A 23,013-nucleotide genomic window follows, 5' to 3' on the forward strand; every position below is an offset into this window, starting at 1 on the left:
CAGAGCAAAAATTAACAATATGTTTCAGGTTTTTAAACAAGCATTTTATTGATTTTCCAAATCTTGAGTGTCAGCGAACACAGAAAATTCATAGAAATGCTCTGGCTCCAAAGGTGATCTTTTAACCCATTAAATTGTGGCTTCTATTAGAATATTCAGTGTCCATTCTTTCCCTCCATCAGCCAAAATAGCTCATTCTATTCTCTATCAGTCGGTTTTGGAAATGCCATTGCTCAGATCCTTCTAACATGGGCACTTTCACGTCACCTAACATGTTAAACACAGAAAGCCTCGGTCCAAGGTGATTACAGATGAGACTCTGATGTACACATTTTTGATCTCACATGTGCTTCAACATACAGAATCTCATTCTATTGAGATTGTATAGTTGCATACAGTCAATGTTGAGAACGTGGATGACAAATTTTCCTATTCACATCCTCTTCCTCAACACCGACTGTGCAACTTTACAATCTCATCCAGACGTTTTCCTCTGCACTCTAGCCTCCAACAGTCATTCCTGAGACTCTTATCAGTCCTTTCTCCCTCTCAGCTGCTCCCCCTTTACTTGACTCTTGGGTCCTTCCTCCCCCCCCGCCACCCCACCTTTGTTCTTCCAGCCTTCCTCCACTCTCCAGGATCTTTCTTAGGTCAGCAAACCATAACGACTGGAACATAATGAACAAGGAGGACCATTGCTGTTCATAACCTATGTCAACTGTTTGGCTGAAGGGAACAAGTGTCATGTTTCCAAGTTTGCTGATTACATTAAATTAGCTGGAATTATGGACAGGAAAAATTATGTAAAAACGCTTCAAGGAGATTGAGAAAAGATGAGTGTGTGGACTAAAATGAAAAATCCGTTTTGGTGAATATAACAGATTATTATCAATGGGTGAGAGACTAGCTAATGTTAATGTTCACAATAGTCTACCTGTACAAAAGAAAGCCTAGATATTAATATAGTAGGTGATGAGGGAGGCAAATGGTATTGTGACGTTTTTTAACAAGAAGATGTGAGTGAAGGAATAAAGTATATCTCATTGTAACTATAAAGGACCCTGGAGGTGATTATATAATATGGAACCTGCACCTGGAGCATTGTACACACGAGGAATTCTGCAGATGCTGGAAATTCAAGCAACACACATCAAAGTTGCTGGTGAACGCAGCAGGCCAGGCAGCATCTCTAGGAAGAGGTACAGTCGACATTTCGGTCCTGACGAAGGGTCTTGGCCCGAAACATCACCTGTACCTCTTCCTAGAGATGCTGCCTGGCCTGCTGCGTTCACCAGCAACTTTGATGTGTGTTGCCTGGAGCATTGTGTACAGTTCCAGATTCCTTATCAAACAATGTATATTATTACTATAGAGGGACTGTTTGGCAAAGATTCACTCAGCTAAGGAGGTGAATTTGCCATGTGAGGAAAAATTTAAGTATAGGGGAATAAGAGGTAATTAAATAAAATTCTTACAGGATTTGGCAGGTGGAGCATGGTTAATCTGGCCGAGGTCTAGAACCAGAGGGTAGAGTCTCAGAATAAGGGGTAAGCCATCTGGAACTGAAAGCAAATTTCTTCACTTGTGTGGTAAATTGTTGGCATTCTTCGTCATTCTCCACTGCTGAGGGCTGGGGAGGCTCAGTCACTAAGTTTTTTAATAGATTTCTGGATATTATGATTGTGATGAATCGTGGAGAGGCCTACTTCCTCTTCCATTTCCAATGGTCCGGATGCTGGCTGCCCACTGTATTGAAGAGAGAGAGTGTTTGCCAATTGTCCTTTTCCTCAGTTCCCAGCAGGAGCATTCACTTGATTCAGTTCAAAGCAGATCCCCTCAATTCATTCAGTTCGCATAACCTCCACCAACAGTGAATGCTCCCCATATTCCATATTTGTACTTCCTAGACCTTAATAGGAACAGCTTTCCTTTACCAATGCTATCTAAACCAGTCATGATCTAGAGTACCTTCATCAAATAAATTTCTTTGAACTTTTTTGCATTGAGAACCACCCCGGTTTCTCCAGCCAGCCTTGTTGCTGAAATCCTTCATACTTAGAACCTTTATAGTGGATCTTTTTTGCACCTTCATCTTTATTAGTAGTAGCATCAGAGAGTATAAGGTTACACCCAACTGTTTTCAAATGATAAGAGAGACAACAAAGTAAGACTACGTGATAATCTGTTAAAGAGCCCTGCCAGGAATTATTGCAGAAGTTACATCTATTTAGCTTTTTGAACTAAAGAGCTACACTTGATAGTAGACAGTATCACAAGTTGCAACAGACATGCTTAGAGATACCAGTCAAAATGAGAGTACAGAACGCCGTCCTTACAGTGCCTGACCAGCATGGAAAATTCTTTGATGGCATTGCCATGATGCTGTATCAGTAAGCATTTGGCAGTCGAGGGTGCAGTTGTACATCTGAACTCGATCTGGATTATCAGGACTTCCTGATATCACTCTTTATAAAATGCTACCATAACACCAAGGGAAATAGCTTTCATTTCACTCTGGAATTAAATTTCTGCAAAAAAGGAATATTTTATTCAAAGTTTAATGTTTACTTTCCACAGCCGCAAGAAGAAAAGCAGCTGGAGGCATCAGTGGATGCAATTATCAGTCGCGTGGCTGATCTGAAGAACTCTTTAGCAGCTTTCATCCTGAAACTGGAGAATGAATTTGATCGGATGAACTGGTATGAAGCCCAGTTGTGAAGCCCACTTTCTGCTCTGTCTAATTCCTTTAATGCCTTGTTACAAATTAGATATCGGCAACCCAGTATGAATAATTTCCATGTTGGTTGGTGTGAGAAATACAGTTGAAAATCAGAATTAGTGTCCAAGTTAAAGTTATCTATTATTGAGGTACAGTGCAGAATAGGCCCTTCTGACCCTTCGAGCTACACCACCTAGCAATTCCCTGATTTAATCTATGGATTAATGGTATGGATTTGGACTGGGAAGAAACCGGAACACCCAGAGGAAACCCACACAGTCATGGGGAGAACATACAAACTCCTTACATTGTGCCTGTATTATAAAGCATCGTGCTAACCACTGCACTACCATACTGCAAATTTTATTAGGACAGAGCTGTTTGGATTTTGCAGCATCTAGCCCAAGCTTCACCTACAGTATTCCTGCTTTGTTAAAGCATATTAGAAAGAGCTTTATCACATTTGTCTAAAAATTAGATTGATCAGCACAATTTTTTTTTGCTTTACATGTTAACTGCAGGCTATAGCTAAAGAAGAAGCTTACCAGTTGCATGAGGTTGATTAATGTCCTGTAAAGTTTGTCTACTTGGGGTATGAAGGAAGTCGGGCAACCAGAGCTTCCTTTTTATTTTCTTTAAATTTTCCCTTTTTTTAAACACTCAGAACCTTTATCACGTTTCTTGAATACATTCGGCTGACTTCTGCAAGTGTTGAATATCTAAGATAGAAACGTAAAATGCCAGAAATTCTCAGCAGGATTGTCAGCATCTTCAGAGACTGAAACAAACTAAACATGTCAGTTTCTGTTTGTCCTTCCAGGGGTGCTGCTTGATTTGTTGAATATTTCATTCAGAGTGGATTTGAGTTCAAAGATGTGAGGCCAATTTCTTTTTTTAGGCATACTTGCTTTAGTCAACTGGACAGAAATCTACATATCTTAGATTTTGGCCTTTTATATATGTCCTTTTTTCTCCTTTCATTTTTTGCAAAGAGGTTACGATACGTTCATCACGGTATTGAGAAGGAATAGGTGGGGGAGGAGGGGAATGTTCCTTGACGGAGTTTTGTTGCAGACTAGTGAGCCATTGTCAGAAGGTATATCGTTAATATTAGAACCATTGATGTTAGCAAAAACCGGCTTCCAGAAGGAAACTCTGAGCACTGATCAATCTTGTATATTACAGTGACCAATTTCTGAACTATTTTAGCTCCCCACTGTGACAATGCAGTTTCTGTTCCTCATAGAGAGTGGTACTGCTTGCACCTTCTGATCTCAAAACCAATTACTGCTTGCAAGTGTCAGTATGTTTGAAAACAATACGATGGCTGATTCTTGCTTCCATCAGTTGTTCCTTTACTAACTATATATCTTCTGATCAGGGCTTACTACCTAACAAGCTTATGCCCATAAAAAATGCTATTTCCAGTTCTGATTAAGGCGAAAGACAAAAATAGACTGGCTGTGTACTCTTGAAGTTCCGTTCCATTTTCAATCTGCTGTTAAAGTTTCCTGCAGCTGTTTTGCCTAACCTAACACCTGACTTTCAACTGTTGTACAGGCCCTCAGTCTTGGATAACTTTGCTCTGGTATCCGGGCAGCTAAACACCTTGAACAAGCTCCTAAGGAATGATAAAACACCGATTCTAAGAAATCAGGTCATCATTCCGTTGCTGCTTTCTCCTGATCGTGATGATGAATTGATGGTATGTCATGAATCCAATTACATCTACTCCATTGTTTCACAAAAGCTGGGAATTCTTCACACCCAATTCTTCTTCTGTGATAGCCCTCCCACTGTAATGGAAGGGGTCCCGATGAGGTTCACAAGGATCATCCCGTGAATGAAATTGTTCACGTATGAGGAGTGTTAGGCAGCTCTGGGCCTGTACTCACTGAAGTTTAGAAGAATGAGGGTAGATCTCATTGAAACCTATCTAATATTGAAAAGCCTAGATAGAGCGAATGTGGAGAGGATGTTAGCTATAGTGGGGGAGTCTAGGTCCAGAGGGCACAGCCTCAGAATTACAAGGGCATCCCTTTAGAACAGAGAGGAGGAGGGTTTTTAGCCAGACTGTGGTGAATCTGGAAATCATATGCACTGACAGCTGTGGAGGTCAGGTCACTGGGTATATTTAAAGCAGAGGTTAATAGGTTATTGTAAGGGCGTCAAAGGTTACAGGAAGAAGGCAGGAGAATGAAGTTGAGAGGGGGTTCATAAATCAGCCATGATGGAATGGCCTAATTCTGTTCCTATGTTTTTAGGTTTTATGGTCTATATTCTCAGTTAACTGCCTGAGTACTTCAATTCTGAACAGTTCACTCAAAGGGGGGTATAGACTCTGTTTTTCAAAAAGGCAGTATCATAGACAGCTGTCTGAAAATGAAGCAATATAATAACTTTGTTAAATTGAACGGATTGATGCCTTAATAGCAAGAGTGAGAGGAACATCATTTATCTTTATAACAGCGACATTTCATTCAAGAAAAGATAGATGTGCACAAAAGCAAAATACAGCAGATACTGGAAATTACAAATAAAAGCAGAAAATGCCAGAGAAAACATGGCATGTCATGCAACATCTGTCCAGAAAAAATACAACTAATATTTCAGATCGATGACCTTTCGGCATAACATTGACCAGAATATGTAGCACTTTCTTCATCAATACTGTTTAACTTGTTGAGTATTTCAGCAGACAGTTTAATCCTGATGGATCTCCCAGGAAGATATAATTTTACAAAATGTTTCTTCAAATTTGGTGAATTTAATGGGGGAGGAACAGCTGGTTGGAAAGAATCTGGCATGGAAAATGTGCTGTGAATCAGTAGTTCACTCTGTATGCAGGAAGCATAGGATTATTTAGATTATATTCTTTACCTGTTGATTGCTTCCACATTGACTTCATTGAAATTTACATCTTTATCTTTTAATCTTCCAAATTCATATAACTCTGCTGTGGTAATTAATTCTATGTACAGTGAAGTGCTTTCTATAAATTATATAAGGTCCTCATAATATTCTCAGTTTTTTGAAAGGTGAAAAATATCAAGTGCTGAACCAACTCCAAATAGCTAAATTAATTATTTAGTTACAATTAAATGATTTATAGAGGCAAACAAAATACATCATAGAAAGTAAATTGTATCTAGAACAGCTACTTCAAATTCACCTCTTTTCCTCTCAATGCAGAGTGATTTGGCACATGATCCTGTGCTTGAGAAGTACTAAAAGAACAAAAGCAACCATTTCTCAAGCAAAGCTTGAAAAATACTGGAAATCTGAAGTGAAGCAGAAGATGTTCAAAATACTTAATAGGGATCTTGAACTTAACTCTAATCATGTATCCATGTAGTATGTGAGAATTTGTAGTATGCTGAGAATTTCCCAACATTTTTTGTTTTCTGAACAATTACCCTTGTTCCTGATTCCTCCTTGATTGTATCTTCTGATGGCAAAACTTTTAGTCAGAAGTGAAAAGTGGTTGCTACAGCAAAAGCCTACACACATCTTGGAATGCCACTTTTAAATTATAATACCTCCTTATTCTTAAATCAAATGTATAATCTCACAATTCTCTGCAATTTCATCTGCAATGTGCTTCATCATTCTAACAGACTGGTCAGTGTCTAACACTTCTAGTGTGTACGTCATTTTGCAGATTTTGAAATTGTGTTGTCTTGTATTTTCCAATCCCTAGTCATTAATACTTAACAAGTAACAGAGTGGCTTTAGTTCAACCTCCAGGGAACACCATTGTACAATTAGCTGCAGTTTGAAAGACCAACAGCCGCTCTTGTTTATTGTCTTCAAGGACACTTATACCAATAGAGCCTTGTATTGGTACAATTTATTATTCCATTGCCTTCAGTTTTGTGGACAAACCTACTATGTGGTATTTATTAATGTCTTTTACTCCATCCTTTCCATGTTCTGGGGAAAAAGGAATAAGAGCAGAGATGTAAGAAATGCATGAGGCACAGTCAAAGATTCGATGCTACATTAGAGTGCCAAGTCGAGGTCAGGACTAAGAAGTCATCTCACCTGTTTGAAAAGTCATCAGAACTGATACTTTGTTACTAAGCTGCCCCCTGCCTTAGAGACAGAATCCTGAAAGGGAACAGAAAATGGACCGTGTGAAGGTGTGTGCAGGGTGAAATTTGGCAGCAAAGGTTTTGAGTTCTGTATGAGTTCAAGAAGCAGTACCAATACAATAATCAATGTAACAGAGAAAAGATTCAGGAAGGTAACCTGAGAAGGGATGAAACAAGTTTTATTCAGTTAAAGCCTTTAATAAATCTGTGTTGATATTTATTTTCCAGGTTCTGATCATGTTGCCTCAGACTATTATTTCTAACAAATCTCCAGCCATTAAATTTAGACCATCCTGTAGTCCTTAAGTTTATCCTTATAAATTTATTTTGAACAAGTATATCAGTTGCAGTTCTCAGGAGACTTAGGAGATTTTGGCCAGTACTTCTGCAATTTCTGTCCTTCCCTTAGCAACAATTGGAAGAATTTTGTCCAGACCTGGTGATTACACAGGTTTGGTGTAGTTTTGGGAAAAGTATTGATTTTCTTTCAAAACTAAATAGAACTACATCTTTTGCTCTAGAGTGTCAGAAATGTTTCAAAAATTATGACCTTGCCTGCTGGTTTTCTGTCCTTTCATAGAAACTAACAGAGGGTCGAGTTCCAGTTTTCAGTCATGAGGTGGTTCCAGATCATCTCCGGACTAAACCCGATCCAGAAGTTGAAGAACAGGAAAAACAACTAAGTGCAGAGGCGGCGCGTCTGGCACCTGATGTAGCTCAGGTATTGCATCATTAACATTTAGAAATATAGTTTGCTTATGATGAAAACAAATGAAGGTAAAAGTGACTAGCAGACTACTTAAGGTGGTTGAAATGGTATGCATGTCAGATGTCGAAGAAAGGATGTGCTATCACTCAAGAGAATGATCCCCAGAATGAAAGGGTTAGCATATGAGGAATGTTTGATGGCTCTGGGCCTATACTCGCTGGAGCTTATAAGAATTAGAGTGGATCTCATTGAAACCTATTAAATATTGAAAGGCCTAGATAGAGTGGACGTGGGGAGGATGTTTCCTATAGCGGGGGGAAACTAGAACCAGAGAGTATAGCCTCAGAATAGAAGGACATCCTTTTAGACAGACATGAAGAGGAATTTCTTTAGCTGGAGGATGGTGAATCTGAGGAAGTCACTGCCACAGGCATCTCTGGTGGCCACGTCATTGAGTACATTTAAAGGTGCTTCATTAGTAAGGTCGTCAAAGGACACAGGGAGAAGGCATGAGAATGGGTTGAGAGGATTAATAAATCTGCCATGATAAGAATGGTGGAGCAGACAAATGGCCGAATTCACTTGACGTATGGTCTTGTATGTTCAATGAAACACTGCTATGTGAATACCTAAGGTCCATTTGCAGATAATATGATGTAATTGAGATTGAGAAACAGAAGATTTGAATTACTTTATGGATTGAAGATTATTTAATGGATAGAAAAGCAAGAAGAAATAAATGTGTATTTTTCAGATTAGTAGGTTGCAGGTATCATTGTGTGTAAAATTGACAAGTGGAGGAGTTGATAAAATGTCCAAGCAACACAGCAGGTGAATTTAATATCTGAAAGTTATTTCATTGCTGACTCTGTCCCTTTTTATCACAGACCTTTTTAACGTTATTCCTTGAACTGAACGATAGCCTTATCAGGGGCTGATAGGGAAAGTCAATTCAGTGGTGACTTTCACTAGAAAACTCGTATTTTATTGTACAGGAGGAATTTACAGAATGACAGGGAAAGAGCAAGATACTAGGACCATGATATGATTCTCGAAGACGCCAAAAAAGGCCACAAAATCCCAATAGAAAAAAATGATCCAGCCATAGAAAAGAAGAAGAGTTAAGATAATATATCAAATGAAAAGGCTTATAATGTGTACTAGAGAGAGTCTGAGGATTGTGGAAAATCTCAGAATTCAGCAAGGATCAGGAAATTAATAAAGAATGAGAAAATAGGAAGTGCAAATAATGTACAAAACACACTGAAAATGCTTCTATAGATATGCATTTTAACTCTGATTCATGCACAAGGATGGTCAGGTGCCTCAACACACAACTGTTAAACTGTCATTATTTAAAAATAGCTGCCTGCTTTTTGCACCAAAAATAAAAGTTAATGTGAGCTCCTTACTGAATGAGATGAGAAGTATATATGTGAAGTTAGGAAATAGCAGCTTCAGATGTTTTGGTTGCTCCTTTGTTTAAGAAGGTCAGTGGGGATTATTGAGCAAACTAAACCTGTGGCCTTACACCAGTAGTAGGGTAATTACTGGAGAATTAATTCTGAGGGGTAGGATGTACTCGCATAGGAAAAGCATGGATTCAATAGTGATAGTCAGCATGGCTTTATGCAAGGGAGTTCCTATGTTGCAATCTTGATTGAATTTTTTAGGGTGACATAGGTCAGTCCCCAACCACCGGGCCGCAAAGCATGTGCTACCGGGCCGCAAGGAAGCGATATGATTTGGCGATATGAAACAATATGAGTCAGCTGCACCTTTCCTCGTTCCCTGTCACGCCCACTGTTGAACTTTAACGCACGCGAGGTCATCAATGACCTAAGACGTGCCAAGGAATGGGTCCGTGACCCATTTGTTAATGTTTCCGGTGAATCTTCCATGTCAGCGTGGGAAAAAGATCAACTCCTTGTGCTTGCAAATAACAGTGGGCTGAAAAGTATGTTTGACATAACATCTCTGCCGGCATTCTGGATCAAAGTCAAGGCTGAATATCCTGAGATAGCCACGAAAGCACTGAAAACGTCCCTTCCATTTCCAACATCATAGAAACATAGAAAATAGGTGCAGGAGTAGGCCATTCGACCCTTCGAGCCTGCACCGCCATTCAATATGATCATGGCTGATCATCCAACTCAGAACCCTGTACCTGCCTTCTCTCCATACCCCCTGATCCCTTTAGCCACAAAGGCCATATCTAACTCCCTTCTTAAATATAGCCAATGAACTGGCCTCAACTGTTTCCTGTGGCAGAGAATTCCACAGATTCACCACTCTCTGTGTGAAGAAGTTTTTCCTCATCTCGGTCCTAAAAGGCTTCCCCTTTATCCTTAAACTGTGACCCCTCGTTCTGGACTTCCCCAACATCGAGAGCAATCTTCCTGCATCTAGCCTGTCCAATCCCTTTAGGATTTTATATGTTTCAATAAGATCCGCCCTCAATCTTCTAACTTCCAGCGAGTATAAGCCTAGTCGATCCAGTCTTTCATCATATGAAAGTCCTGCCATCCCAGGAATCAATCTGGTGACGCAGAGGTTTCTGCAATGAATGCAACGAAAACTAAATTGCAGAATAGACTGGACATAAGGAACCCCCTTCGAGTATCGCTGTCTCCCATCACCCCTCGATGGGACCGTCTTGTTGCAGGAAAATAAGCCCAGGGCTCCCACTGATTCAGCGATATTTGTGTGTTGCAGTGATTTTATATGTTCATACGGGGAAAATATGCACTGTGTGTTTAATATCCAAACATTACTTAAAATGTTATGATGCTATTGACCTATAAGTGACTTATAATTCAGTGGTCCCCGACCTCCGGGCCACGAAGAATGCAGCGGTACAGCGGTAGCCAGAATGCACCCGGCACATCTTTAAGAAAAAAGCCGAAATAAACATGCTAATTAATTAGGTGCCGCCTGACACGTAAATGTCAGCCCAGATCAGAGACGATTGCTGATTGTGTCACCTCTGATCTGGGCCAACGTTTACGTGCCGGGCAGCTCCTAATCTTTTAGCTTGTTTATTTCGGCTTTTTTCTTAAAGATGTGCTGTGTGCGTTCTGGCCACCGCTGTACCGCTGCATTCTTCGCGGCCCAGAGGTTTGGGACCACTGTTATATTGACTTATCACTATATTCATGCGAGGAAAATATGCGCTGTGTGTTTAATATTAAATTCATTGGATAAACCCCTTCAGAAACGAAATTGAGTGTATTAACCACTTATAAGTGACTTACAGTTGATGTATTACCTATATTCCTGTCGTGATTAACACCCCCCCCCCCCCCACGAGTCGGCCAGTCCGCAAGAATATTGTAAACTGGTCCGCAGTGGAAAAAAGGTTGGGGACCCCTGACAAAGGTGATTGATGAGATTTGCCCACTGGATGTTGTTTGGTAATGTCTCCCAGAGTAAGATAATCCAGAACGTTAAGGCATATGGGATCCATGGTAAATTGGATTCAAACTTGGCTTGGCCAGGAAAAAAAACAGAGGGTATTGATAGAGGAGAGGGTTTTTTTTCTCACTGGGGGTTTGTGCCCAGTGGTATTCTGCAGGGATTGTTGCTGCGGCCTGATATATATAAATGATTCAGACAAAAATGGAGCTGGCACATTGGTATGTTTGTATTCAACACAAAAAGTGGTAAAGTGGTAAATAGTGAGTAAGGTTGTCAGCGAACAGCAGGATATGGGGGAGTTGTAACTAACAGAACTAGCAAACCATTTGGTATAATTTAATTGGATTTTCAGACCTTTGACAAGTTCTCACATAAAGTGTGATTGTGTGGATAGTCAGAGGCTTTTTCCCAGGGCTGAAATGGTTGCCACAAGAGGACACAGGTTTCAGGTGCTGGGGAGTAGGTACAGAGGAGATGTCAGGGGTAAGTTTTTTACGCAGAGAGTGGTGAGTGCGTGGAATGGGCTGTCGGCGATGGTGGTGGAGGCGAATACGATAGGGTCTTTTAAGAGACCCCTGGATAGGTACATGGAGCTTAGAAAAATAGAAGGCTATGGGTAAGCCTAGTAATTTGTAAGGTAGGGACATGTTCGGCACAACTTTGTGGGCCAAGGGCCTGCATTGTGCTGCAGGTTTTCTATGTATCTATGTTCTATGTTCTAAAGTTATTAAACATAATTGGAGTACATAAGATTTGAGGTAATATAGTAGAATGGATTGAGGATCAATTAACAGACAGAAAACAAAGGAGAAATAAACAGGTCATTTTTGGGTTAGGAGGGTGTGACTAGTAGATGCCACAGGGCATCAGTGCTGGATCCCTTTTGTTCTCAAGCAGTTAGGTGAAAGGCCAAGTGTAATATATCCAAGTTTGCTGCTGGCAATGACATGGCAGATGGGATGCATTGCAGGAAAGTGTAAGCTCTCACATTTTGGTAAAACAAGATGGAACAGTGGATTTTTTTTCAAATGGGAGTTTTAAAGCTGTTAGTGTTTGCAACAACCTGGGTTTCCTTGAACATATATCACTGAAAGAAATAAGCAGGTTCAGCAAGTCATTTGGAAACCAAATGAATAGTCGGATTACATTTACTATCTTCAAATCTGTAAAGACTACCTGAATACTTAGAATTTTGGAAGACAGCACCACATTTAAAACTGTAGAAGGCAAGTCCTCAGTTCCTGCGGGCATGTTGGCTTTCAGTCCCATTAATTCCTCCAGTAGCACTTTCTGCTGCCCAAAAGAAGAATAGGGATGGCAAAAGACACCTTTACGAGAATGAAAAATATACTGACCAACACTAAACTAGGCATGACAACTCGCCTTAGAGCACTGAAATGTTACATTTATCCAGTTATGTTATATGGCTCAGAATGTTGGACAATATCTAATAACATGAGGAAATGAATTGAAGCAGCAAAGATGTGGTTTTTGAGGATGCAAAGAATATCATGGACGAAATGAATATCTTAACGAGGATATCATGAACAGAGCAAGCACAAAAAGAGAAATAATGTATGAGATCATGAAAAGGCGACGTAACTTCCTTGGACATGTGATTAGGAAAGAGGAGTTAGAATGCACGGTGATTATGGGAAAGTTAGAACGGAAGAAAGCAAGAGGAAGGCAAAGACAAATGATGATGGAGGCAGCAGCCAGAGAACTGGAAATGAATTGATCCACTTGACCTGAAACAGGAGTGTGTGGGCCATGGCAGTCAAAATTCAAACTGGGCATGGCAACTGATGATGATGATGAGCACTTTCTGTGTAACTAAGCTAATACTCCCTCATTCACTTTAGTTGTATTGTCACAAAAGTAAAGATACAGTGCCTTGTAAAAGTATTCAGCCCCAACCCTTTGTTGACATAAATGAGTATTGCAACCAGGGATCAATTTAACTGAGAATTTTTATTTGAGTGTCACGTGCTCCTTTTTTCACAATGGACCCCAAAAAACAGGGAAAACTGTAAAGCATGAAAAGCTAAAAATTCAAAAATTGAAATGTCAGCACTTCAAAAGTTGTTGTTCTTCTCCGCGCCTCGTGGTGCATCAGGCCCCAACCTTGCCATTTCTTCAGCATTCGCCTGTTTTTTATGAGGCCAATTGCTAGCTCGACCCTCAACCCAGCACAGCTAGAAAGTGTGCAAGGAGCCATTTGGATTTGAACCCGGAACCACTCGCCTCAAAGTCCAGTGTGGATGCCACTACACCACCGGCCGGCTTAGCTTCAAAAGTATTCATCCCCTTTTGATCAGTACTTGGTGAACCACCTCGCACAGCTATTACAGACTACAGTTTCTATCGAGAAGTCTCTATACCCTTTGTACAACGTGATGAAGTAAGAATTGCCTATTCCTCCTTGCAAAATTGGTCAAACTGTACCAGGTTAGTTGGGGAGCAGCAGTGGACAGCAATCTTGAGGTCGTGCCAGAGGTATTCAATTGCATTAAGATCAGGACTCTGACTGGGCCACTCAAGGACATCAATTACCACACATATCACTTAAAAAAAAAAGCATACCCTTGCCTGTAAAAACTTTGCAAAGAGTCACTTAGAAGATACTGTAAAGATGTGGAAGAAGGTCTTGTGGTCAGATGAGACTGAAGTGAAGCTTTTTGGCCTCTACACTAAGCAGTACAAATGGCATAAATCTAATACTGCGCAGCAGCCAGGTAGCACCATCCCTACTGTTAAGTATGGTGCAAGTAGCATCAAGCTATGGGGATGCTTTTCAGCAGCTGGGATTGGAAATCTGTTCAGGGTTGATGGGAAGATCAATGCTGCCAACTAGATAAAGATCGTGGATTAAAACTTGCTAGCCTCTGCCAGAAAGCTTAAACTGGGGTGGAAGTTGGTCTTTCAGGAGGACAACAACCCAAAACACACTGCCAAAGCAACCATGGAGTGGCTTCAAATGAAGAAAATTTATGCCCTTGGGTGGCCCAGTTAGAGTCCTGACATGTTTGGCAAGACCTCAAGATTGCTGTCCTCTGCTGCTCCCCAACTAACCTGGCAAAGCGTGAGCAATTTTGCAAGGAGGTATGGGCAAATCCATCATGTTGTGCAAAGCTAATAGAAGCTTAAACAAAAAGACTTCTGGCCATAATAGCTGCAAGAGGTGGTTCAACTAAGTGTTGAACAGGACCAGTAAATATTTTTGAAGTGCTGAAATTTCAGTTTTTCATACTTTACAATTTTCTGGGGGTTTTTTCTGGGCTCCACTATGAAAAAAGGAGCATGTGATTCACAAGTGAAAATTCTCAGTTAAATTGATCAAAAGCCCTGGTTGTAATACATGTATGTAAACAAAGGGTTGGGGGCTGAACAATTTTTAAAGGCACTGTATTTTATTGCAATTAAATGTTTCCCTAGTGAGACCACATCTGTATTATTTTATAGAGGCCTGGTTCCTTGTGTAAACTGATAGAGTAAGTACAACTAAGATTCCCCAAATTTATTCCTAAAATTGGTGGTAGGGTGAATTATCCAGTGAACCCTATCTGGTTTAGGCAGACCAGACTGATTCTAAATTCTCTAGCTAGTGGAAGAAAAAGGTGATCACATTGAAAACGCTTGACAGCACAGATGTAGGTAAGTCTTCCCTTAGCTGCAATATCCAGAAGGACCATTCGGGACTGAGGATGAGAAGAAATTTCTTCAGGCAGAGGGTGGTTAGCGTTTGGAAATGTCTACCCAAGAAAGCAATGAAGGTTTGACAGAAATCAATAGAACTTTTGTTAATAAGACAGGTAATATTGGGTCAGTGCAGGAGAAAAATATAAACTGAAGTAGAATATGATCTTATTAAATGGTGGTGCAGGCACAAGTGGCTGAATGGCCCACAACCACTTCTATTTATTTACATGAAACTCTAACCTCTTTTTTAATCACCCTTTCATTGCAGAATTTTCATTAATTTCCACACATTTAATCAGGTGTCCAGCCTATACCACTTATTGCAGGTATCTTTTTGCAAACGAAGGGCACAAACTTAAGTGAAACATTTCAAGATAATAATGAAATTAATGTATTTATTTACTGAACATGTAATGTTTCAAAATAAATTTGCTCATTTGTTGCTATCATACAGAAATATGTCCAGTCTATGAACAAAATGTGCAGCAACCTACTTGACAAACTCAACAACACCCGGGAGGAGCGTGAGAGTGAGAGTGGAGGTATGCAGCAAACAAAATAATTTATAATTGTTTCACAGCATTTTTATGATTTGAAAAATGCTTTGTAATTTCTGAAAAACATAATTGAGAACATAGCAGAGGAATCACATTATTCGGCTGGAAATTTTGAACCTAAATTCCAACTTGATGCTGAAGCTTTAATGTTTTATATCTGCACACCATTGGTAATAGAGATAGCCAGTGAAATCTTTGAAAATGTGTCAATCTGTTGCATCTGCCAGCATGTTAGTTACTGAAAAGAAGAGACCCTGAACTATGTATTGTATGGTAATTTCCTAAATTCATTCCCTCAGTATGTGAACTATGGCCCTATGGGCTAAATGCCAGCAATTGATTAGTTTTTCTCTAATACGAGCTCTGCCTTCATCAAATCATAGATGAGGAAAAGGAGCAAAAAATCTGTTTCTTAATTACTGAAATTGCAGCAGTTAGCTTTGTACAAAAGCACTTCCAGTGATGCAGCGAGAAGGCTCCATCCATGACACTCAGAGAAAATTAAAGTCAAGTATAGGTCGACCTTCACTAATCCGGCACCACTGGGACCTGAGGAGTGCCAGATTAGGGAAAATGCCGAATTACAGAAGGATCACGCTAAGCAATAGCTAACCACCTCATAATACTTTTAAAATATCATGTAAATCAGTACAACTTAGATAATAATGAAACAGAAATATTAAATGAGTAGCACGTGAAATTTTAATACAGTAATATACTGCACAGGCACAGATAAAATAAAAGGTACAGGTAAACGTACAGGAATTATAGAGAAAAGTTGAGCACTTCCACTTCTAAAGTGAGATGTTTAATATACCTTCAGGCAAAGTTGCATGTCTGCAAGTGTCAGGATCATCAACGTCTTCATCTTGAAAAATGAGTGAAGCATCAGGAACTGGTGCTGAAACTGGCACAACAGTTTCTTCAACAACTATTGATGTTGGTGACAGCACATCTGGCTGAGCAGAAGTTGATGGCATTGGATTTTTAAGTGTTAGCTCCCCTGTTGCACTTTTTCTCACAATTCTTTTGAACATATCTTCCAAGGTATGCTGTTTCATAAATTTTGGTCTGTCTCTGATTAGCTTATCCTGCAGCATATAAACACTCATCATTTGTTGTTCAGTTATAAAACATCGTGTTCTAATTCTTTCAGCAATTCACCTGTCAACTTAATTAGCCTGTCAATAGAAAGTCTCTCTGCTGGCAAAGTCACACGATCTCTCGATGCCTTATACCCTGTTGGCGATTCTGCATCTGCTGTTGTTAGTGTTCTTGGTGTACATCTCCAATACAAAGCAGTCTCATCAGCATTATACACCTGCTCAGGGCTTAATTTTTCATCGGAGTCTAACTTGGCGAACTCATCAACAAACTCTGCTGTTGCTTCTTTGTCTGCTGAACATTTTTCACCACACACTGCACGAAACTGTAAGCCGTGACGCTGCTTGAACCGATAAAGCCAGCCTACACTATAGTCACACTCATAATCTAGTCCATGAAGAATTGAAGATAGTTCAACACCTTCACTTACACGAAGATTAAACCATGTTATCAGCACTTTATTTATTTCCTAACTTCTTCCATCTTTCATTGTTTTTCTTACGCACATGTTTCTTTGAGCCACTACCAGCAAAAAAAGTAGCAGTTTTTCTTTCTGTTTCTTTATACCGTACACTGTGGAAGAGCCAATGTTGTAACACTCGCACAAGCTTTTCACCGATACACCACTGTCCAGTTTTTTCAAGAGTTCAACCCTATCTTTAATGGATAATGCGCGGTGTTTTTGCTTCATAGCACGAGGTGCATTTCCTTTACTCACTGGGGCTATAATTGGGGCTAAAAAAGAGCCAGTGATATTCATAAATGCAGGAAAACAAGCAGGAATCGCCTGTCTGTGCTTACAAGAGCACATGAACACATGAACAGATCTAGCGCAACCAAAACAATGCGCAGCAGATTGGTACCATTGCCCAGGAAATTTGAAATTACAGTTGCGCAGAAAATTTGAAATCAGTGCCAGATTATCGAAGGAACCGGATTTCAGGTAGTCGGGTTAGTGAAGGTTGACTGTATATCAGTAAATTCCAAGCTTTAGCAAATTACTGTGCATGCTTTTAAAATTTTTTAATCAGTTTTTTTACTGATAGGGTGAGGTTTCTAGAATAAATTTTTTATATTTTATAATAACTTTAAAGAATCAAATTTTATATATACTGCTAAAGAAATGCCTTGGATATGAGGAAATGAATTTATCAGTTTTTTTTAATTACAAAAGCACTTTTTTTCTGTGTAGTTAGGTTTTATAGATACAGTTAAAGAAATGCTCTGCATGTTTGCAGTATCCAATTTTAAAAGCATGCACAGTAAATTGCTGAAGTCTGGAATTTAGTGATGTACTTGACTTTAATTTTCCCTGAGTGTCATGGATGGAGCCTTCTCACTGCATCACTGGAAGTCCTGTTGCCCTTCAGACCTCGCTGCTGGACTCTGGGACATGGAAGCATTTCCGGGAGGATCAGGTCCAGGCTAGCAAGATCTGGTCAATTATAATGTTGTAGAGGAATGTTAGAGTAATCAGGACTTGCAATGTTTCTTTCCTTTTAGCTCTGCGACAGAACAAGCAAACCTTTAATCCAGCTGATACAAATGCTCTAGTCGCAGCAATTGGATTTGGAAAAGGATTATCCAAACCAATCAGACCACAGTCCCAAGGTGGAACAGTGTCCTCAGGTCAGTCTGTACCAGGTAGTGGCCTGCAGGGAGGTCCAAGTCTGTCACAGGTATCAATTCAAGGTGGGCCAAGCCAACAGGGATTGCCTGGACAAGTTCCTTCACAGCAAGGTCAGCCAGGTAAGAAGTGCAAACATTAGATCAGTTTTCCCTTCTATTCTGTTGCTGGAAAGCTACTGTATATATTCAAAAAAACATGGTTATTTCTGTCATATGACCCTTTATAATACAAATCAGCATTTTCATTCATCAGTTTGAAAACTTCAGTTGGATCGTATCAAAATCTATGTACTGTAGTTAATTATCCCTGATTGTCTGGAAGTATTTTGTAACCAAATAAGTGATTATGGTATTTGAGCTTTGTTTTAATTTCAGCATTTTTTACTCTGCATGTTCTTACAGTGATATAGACTTAGTGGCCACCTTATTAGCTCTTCTGCTCACCACTGTTGCATGATTATTTAAGTTACTGTTGCCTTCCTGCCAGCTTGAACTAGTCAGGCCATTCTGCTCTGACCTCTCGTTAACAAGGCATTTTCATCCACAGGACCACTGCTTAGTGGATTTTTTTTTTTCATTTTTGCATTAATCTCTAGAGTAATATGTGTAAATCTGAGAAGATTAGCAGTTTCTGAGATACTCAAACAACCCTATCTGGGGGAATTTCACTGTCAAAGTCACTTAGATCACATTTTTTCCCTATTCTGATGTTTAGGTTGAACAAAATCTGAAGCTCTTGATCATGTCTGTGTGTATTGAGATGCTGCCACGTGATTGGTGATTAGATATTTGCATTAACAAGAATATGTACAAGTGTACCTAATAAAGTGGCCAATGAATGAATACCTATGACATTTTAGCAAAAATGAGTAATAACTATTCAAATAGTGTTAGTCCCAGTTATAAAGAAGGCAAGACAGCAGCTATACTTCATTAGGAGTTTAAAGAGATTTGGCATGTCAACAAATACACTCAGAAACTTCTATAGATGTACCATGCCAAGCATTCTGACAAGCTGCATCACTGTCTGGTATTGGGGGGTGGGGCGGGGGCTACTGCACAGGACAGAAAAAAGCTGCAGAGGGTTGTAAATCTAGTCAGCTCCATCTTGGGTACTAGCCTACAAAGTACCAAGGACATCTTCAGGAAGCGGAGTCTCAGAAAGGCAGCATCCATTATTAAGGACCTCCAGCACCCAGGGAAGCCCTTTTCTCACTGTTACCATCAGGTGGGAGGTGTAGAAGCCTAAAGGGACACTCTCAGCAATTCAGGAACAGCTTCTTCCCCTCTGCCATCCGATTCCTAAATGCACATCGAACTCTTGGACACTACCTCACTTTTTTTAATATTCAGTATTACTGTTTTTTGCACGATTTAAAATCTATTCAATATACATATACTGTAATTGATTTACTTATTATTATTATTTTCATCTATATTATGTATTGCATTGAACTGCTGCTGCTAAGTTAACAAATTTCACATCACATGCTGGTGATAATAAACCTGATTCCGATTGTTTCTTCTGCCCAGCAATTCCAAAACGGGTTAGAGGTTTAAATGTGAAGACAATGGTCATAGAGTCAGCACAGAAACAGGCCCTTCGTCCCATCTAGTCCATGCCAAACCATTTAAACTGCCTACTGTCATAGACCTACACCAGCACCATAACCCTCCATACCCCTACCATCCATGTACCTATCCAAACTTCTCTTAAGCGTTGAAATCGATCTTGCATGCACCACTTGTGCAGCCAGCTCATTCCACACTCTCTTGACCCTCTGAGTGCATAAGAACATAAAAAATAGGAGCAGGAGTAGGCCATCTGGCCCTTCGAGCCTGCTCTACCATTCAGTAAGATCATGACTTACCTGGCCATGGACTCATCTCCACCCACCTGCCTTTTCCCCATAACCCTTAATCCCCCTACTATGCAAAAATTTATCCAACCTTGTCTTAAATATATTTACTGAGGTAGCCTCCACTGCTTCATTGGGCAGAGAATTCCACAGATTCACCACTCTCTGAGAAAACCAGTTCCTCCTCATCTCCATCCTAATCTTGAGGCTATGTCCCCTAGTTCTCATCTCACCTACCAGTGGAAACAACTATCCTGCCTCTATTTTATCTATCTCTTTCATGATTTTATATGTTTCTGTAAGATCTCCTGTCATTCTTCTGAATTCCAGCAAGTACAGTCTCAGGCAACTCGATCTCTCCTCATAGTGTAACCCCCTCATCTCTGGAATCAACCTGGTAAACCTCCTCTGCACCACCTCCAAACCCAGCATATCCTTCTTCAAGTAAGGAGACCAGAAATGCATGCAGTACTCCAGGTGCAGCCTTACCAGTACCCTGTACAGTTGCAGCATAACCTCCCTGGTCTTCAATTCAACCCCTCTAGCAATCAAGGCCAACAACCCACTTTCCTTCTTGATACCCTTTTTTGAACAGTGGCATGACATTTGCTGTCTTCCAATCCGCCGGGACCTGCCCAGAGTCTGGAGAATTTTGGTAAATCATCACCAAAACTTCTGCCATTTCTTTCCGTACCCTGGGATGCATTCCATCAGGACCAGGGGACTCATCTATCTTCAGACCCACAGTTTACTCAGCACTACGTCTTTAGTGATAGCTTTCGTATCAAGATCCTCACCTCCCATCACATGCATGATATCTCTGTGGCATGTTAGATGTGTCCTCCACCGTAAAGACCAACACAAAATGGTCATTCAAAGCCTCAGCCATTTCCTCATTACCCAGTGTCAATTCCCCCTTCTCATTCTGCAAGGGACGTATGTTCACTTTAGCCACCCTTTTCCACTTTATATAATTATAAAAACTTTTACTATCTGTTTTTATATTTTATGCACGTTTATTTTTATAATCTAGCTTTCCTTTCTTTATTGATCGCTTAGTGGTACTTCGTTGCTTTTAAAGTTTTCCCAATCTTCTAGTTTCCCACTACTCCTGGCAACCTTGTATGCACGAGCTTTTAGTTTGATGCCACCTTTATTTCCTTAGTTATCCAAGGCTGGCTCTCCCCACCCTTACTGTCCTTGCTTTTAACTGGAACATATTTTTGTTGAGCACTGTGAAAAATCTCTTTGAAAGTCTTCCACTGTCCCACCATATAGCCTGTGTTCCCAGTCTACACTAGCCAAATCCTCCCTCCTCCCACTGGAGTCTCCATGTTTAGGCATAGTACACTTGTTTTAGGTTGAACTATTGCACCCTCCATTTGTATGAGAAATTCAGTCATACTGTGATCACTCTTTCCAAGAGGATCCTTAACTACAAGATCACTAATTTTACCTGTCTCATTGCACGGGACCAGATCTAAGATGGCAAGTTCCTTTGTAGATTCAGTAACATGCTGTTCAAGAAAGCCATCATGGATGTGTTCTATAAAGTCCTCCTCAAGACTGCCTCAACCAACTTGATTCACCTAATCTATATGCATGTTAAAGTCCCCCATGATAACTGCAGTTCCATTCTTACATACTTCAGGTATTCCTCTGTTTATTGCCTGTGCTACTGTAATGTTATTTTTCAGTGGTCGATAGATAACTCCCACCAGTGATTTTTTTCCCTTTACTTTTCCCAATCTCTACCCTGATGGATTCAACATTCTGCTCCTTAGATCTTATATCGTCTCTCACTATTGCCCTGATCTCATCTTTAATTAAGAGCACTACCCCACTTCCCGTACCTTCCTGCATATCCTTACATATTACCTGATATATTTGGATATTTAACTCTCAATCCTCCACCCTGCAACCACATCTCTGTAATGGCCACTAAATCGTACCGCTTTGTACTGATTTATGCCACAAGTTCACTGACCTTGTTTCGAATACTATGGGTGTTCAAATAAAGTGCCCTTACACTCATTGTGCTTTTAAAATCTTGTAATCTTTTACTCTTTTGCACGTGACTTTTCTTCATTCCATTCCTACTTTTCTCTTTTTTTATCTTTACCTTTATCCACGCTTCTCTTTTTTACTTTATCCATACTTCTTCAATCTGTTGAACCCACCCCGCTACTATTTAGTTTAAAGCCCTATCCACAGCCCTAGTTATGCGGTTTGCTAGGATCCAGGTCCCATCACGGTTCAGGTGGAGCCCGTCCCATTGGTACAGCTCCCTCCTTCCCCAATACTGGTGCCAATTACCCATGAATTCAAACCCATTTCTCCCACACCAATCCTTAAGCCACACATTTAACTCTCTAATCTCCTTGACCCTATGCCAATTTGCATGTGGCTCCAGAGATTACTACCTTTTTCATTCTGCTTTTTAATTTTGTCCCTAGCTGCTCAAATTCCTTCAGCAGAACCTCGTTCCTCATTCTTCTTATGTCGTTGGTACCCACATGGATCATGACAACTGGATCTTTCCCCTCCCGCTGCAAATTCCTCTGCAGGTCAGATAAGATGTCCCGAACGCAGGCACCAGGCAGGCAACACAGCCTTCGGGACATTCTATCCTTGTGACAGAGAACTCTGTCCATTCCCCTGACTATACTACCCCCAATTATATCTACGTTTCTCTTCTTTCCACCCCCTGTTGAATGGCTCCCTGGACTTCACTGCCACAGTTAGGTTGCTCATCCTTCCTACAGCTCCCACTGCCATCCACACAAAGAGCAAAAATCTCAGACCTATTGGACAAGCTGAAGGGCTGAGGCTCCTCGAGCACTGTCTCTTGGATCCCACTACCCACCTTGCTCACAGTCGCGGCCTCTCCCTAAATACAGACTGAATTTGAGGCAGCTAATCTATTGGGTGTGACTACCTCCTGAAACAAAGAATCCACTGATGAGATATAATTTGGAGTAGTCTCCCCCTCCCTAATGTGCCACAGTGTTTGAAGCTCAGATTCCAGGTCATCAACTTTGAGCCTGAGTTCCTTGAGCAGCCAAAACTTTCTGCAGATGTGGTCACCAGGAACCACAATGGGGTCCACCAGCTCCCACATCATGCAGCTACAGCACATCACCTGATCCTGCATCATTCCTTTATTTAATTAGCTGTAATTTAGTGACTTTCTATTCAACAACAACAAAAGCCTTACTTGCTACTT

General features: G+C 40.4%; 1 protein-coding gene across 1 annotated transcript in view; it reads left to right on the plus strand.

Moving 5' to 3' along the window:
- The window catches only part of med8 (mediator complex subunit 8), a 29,501-nt gene that overhangs the window by 2,681 nt on the left and 3,807 nt on the right, over positions 1-23,013 (plus strand). The window contains exons 3-7 of the mRNA XM_063064565.1: positions 2,578-2,699; positions 4,280-4,424; positions 7,394-7,534; positions 15,093-15,180; positions 17,803-18,048. Coding sequence (XP_062920635.1) covers positions 2,578-2,699; positions 4,280-4,424; positions 7,394-7,534; positions 15,093-15,180; positions 17,803-18,048 — 742 coding nt within the window. The remainder of the gene's footprint in view (positions 1-2,577; positions 2,700-4,279; positions 4,425-7,393; positions 7,535-15,092; positions 15,181-17,802; positions 18,049-23,013) is intronic.

The sequence above is a fragment of the Mobula hypostoma genome, chromosome 12, assembly GCF_963921235.1.
Source record: "Mobula hypostoma chromosome 12, sMobHyp1.1, whole genome shotgun sequence".
NCBI lineage: Eukaryota > Metazoa > Chordata > Chondrichthyes > Myliobatiformes > Myliobatidae > Mobula > Mobula hypostoma.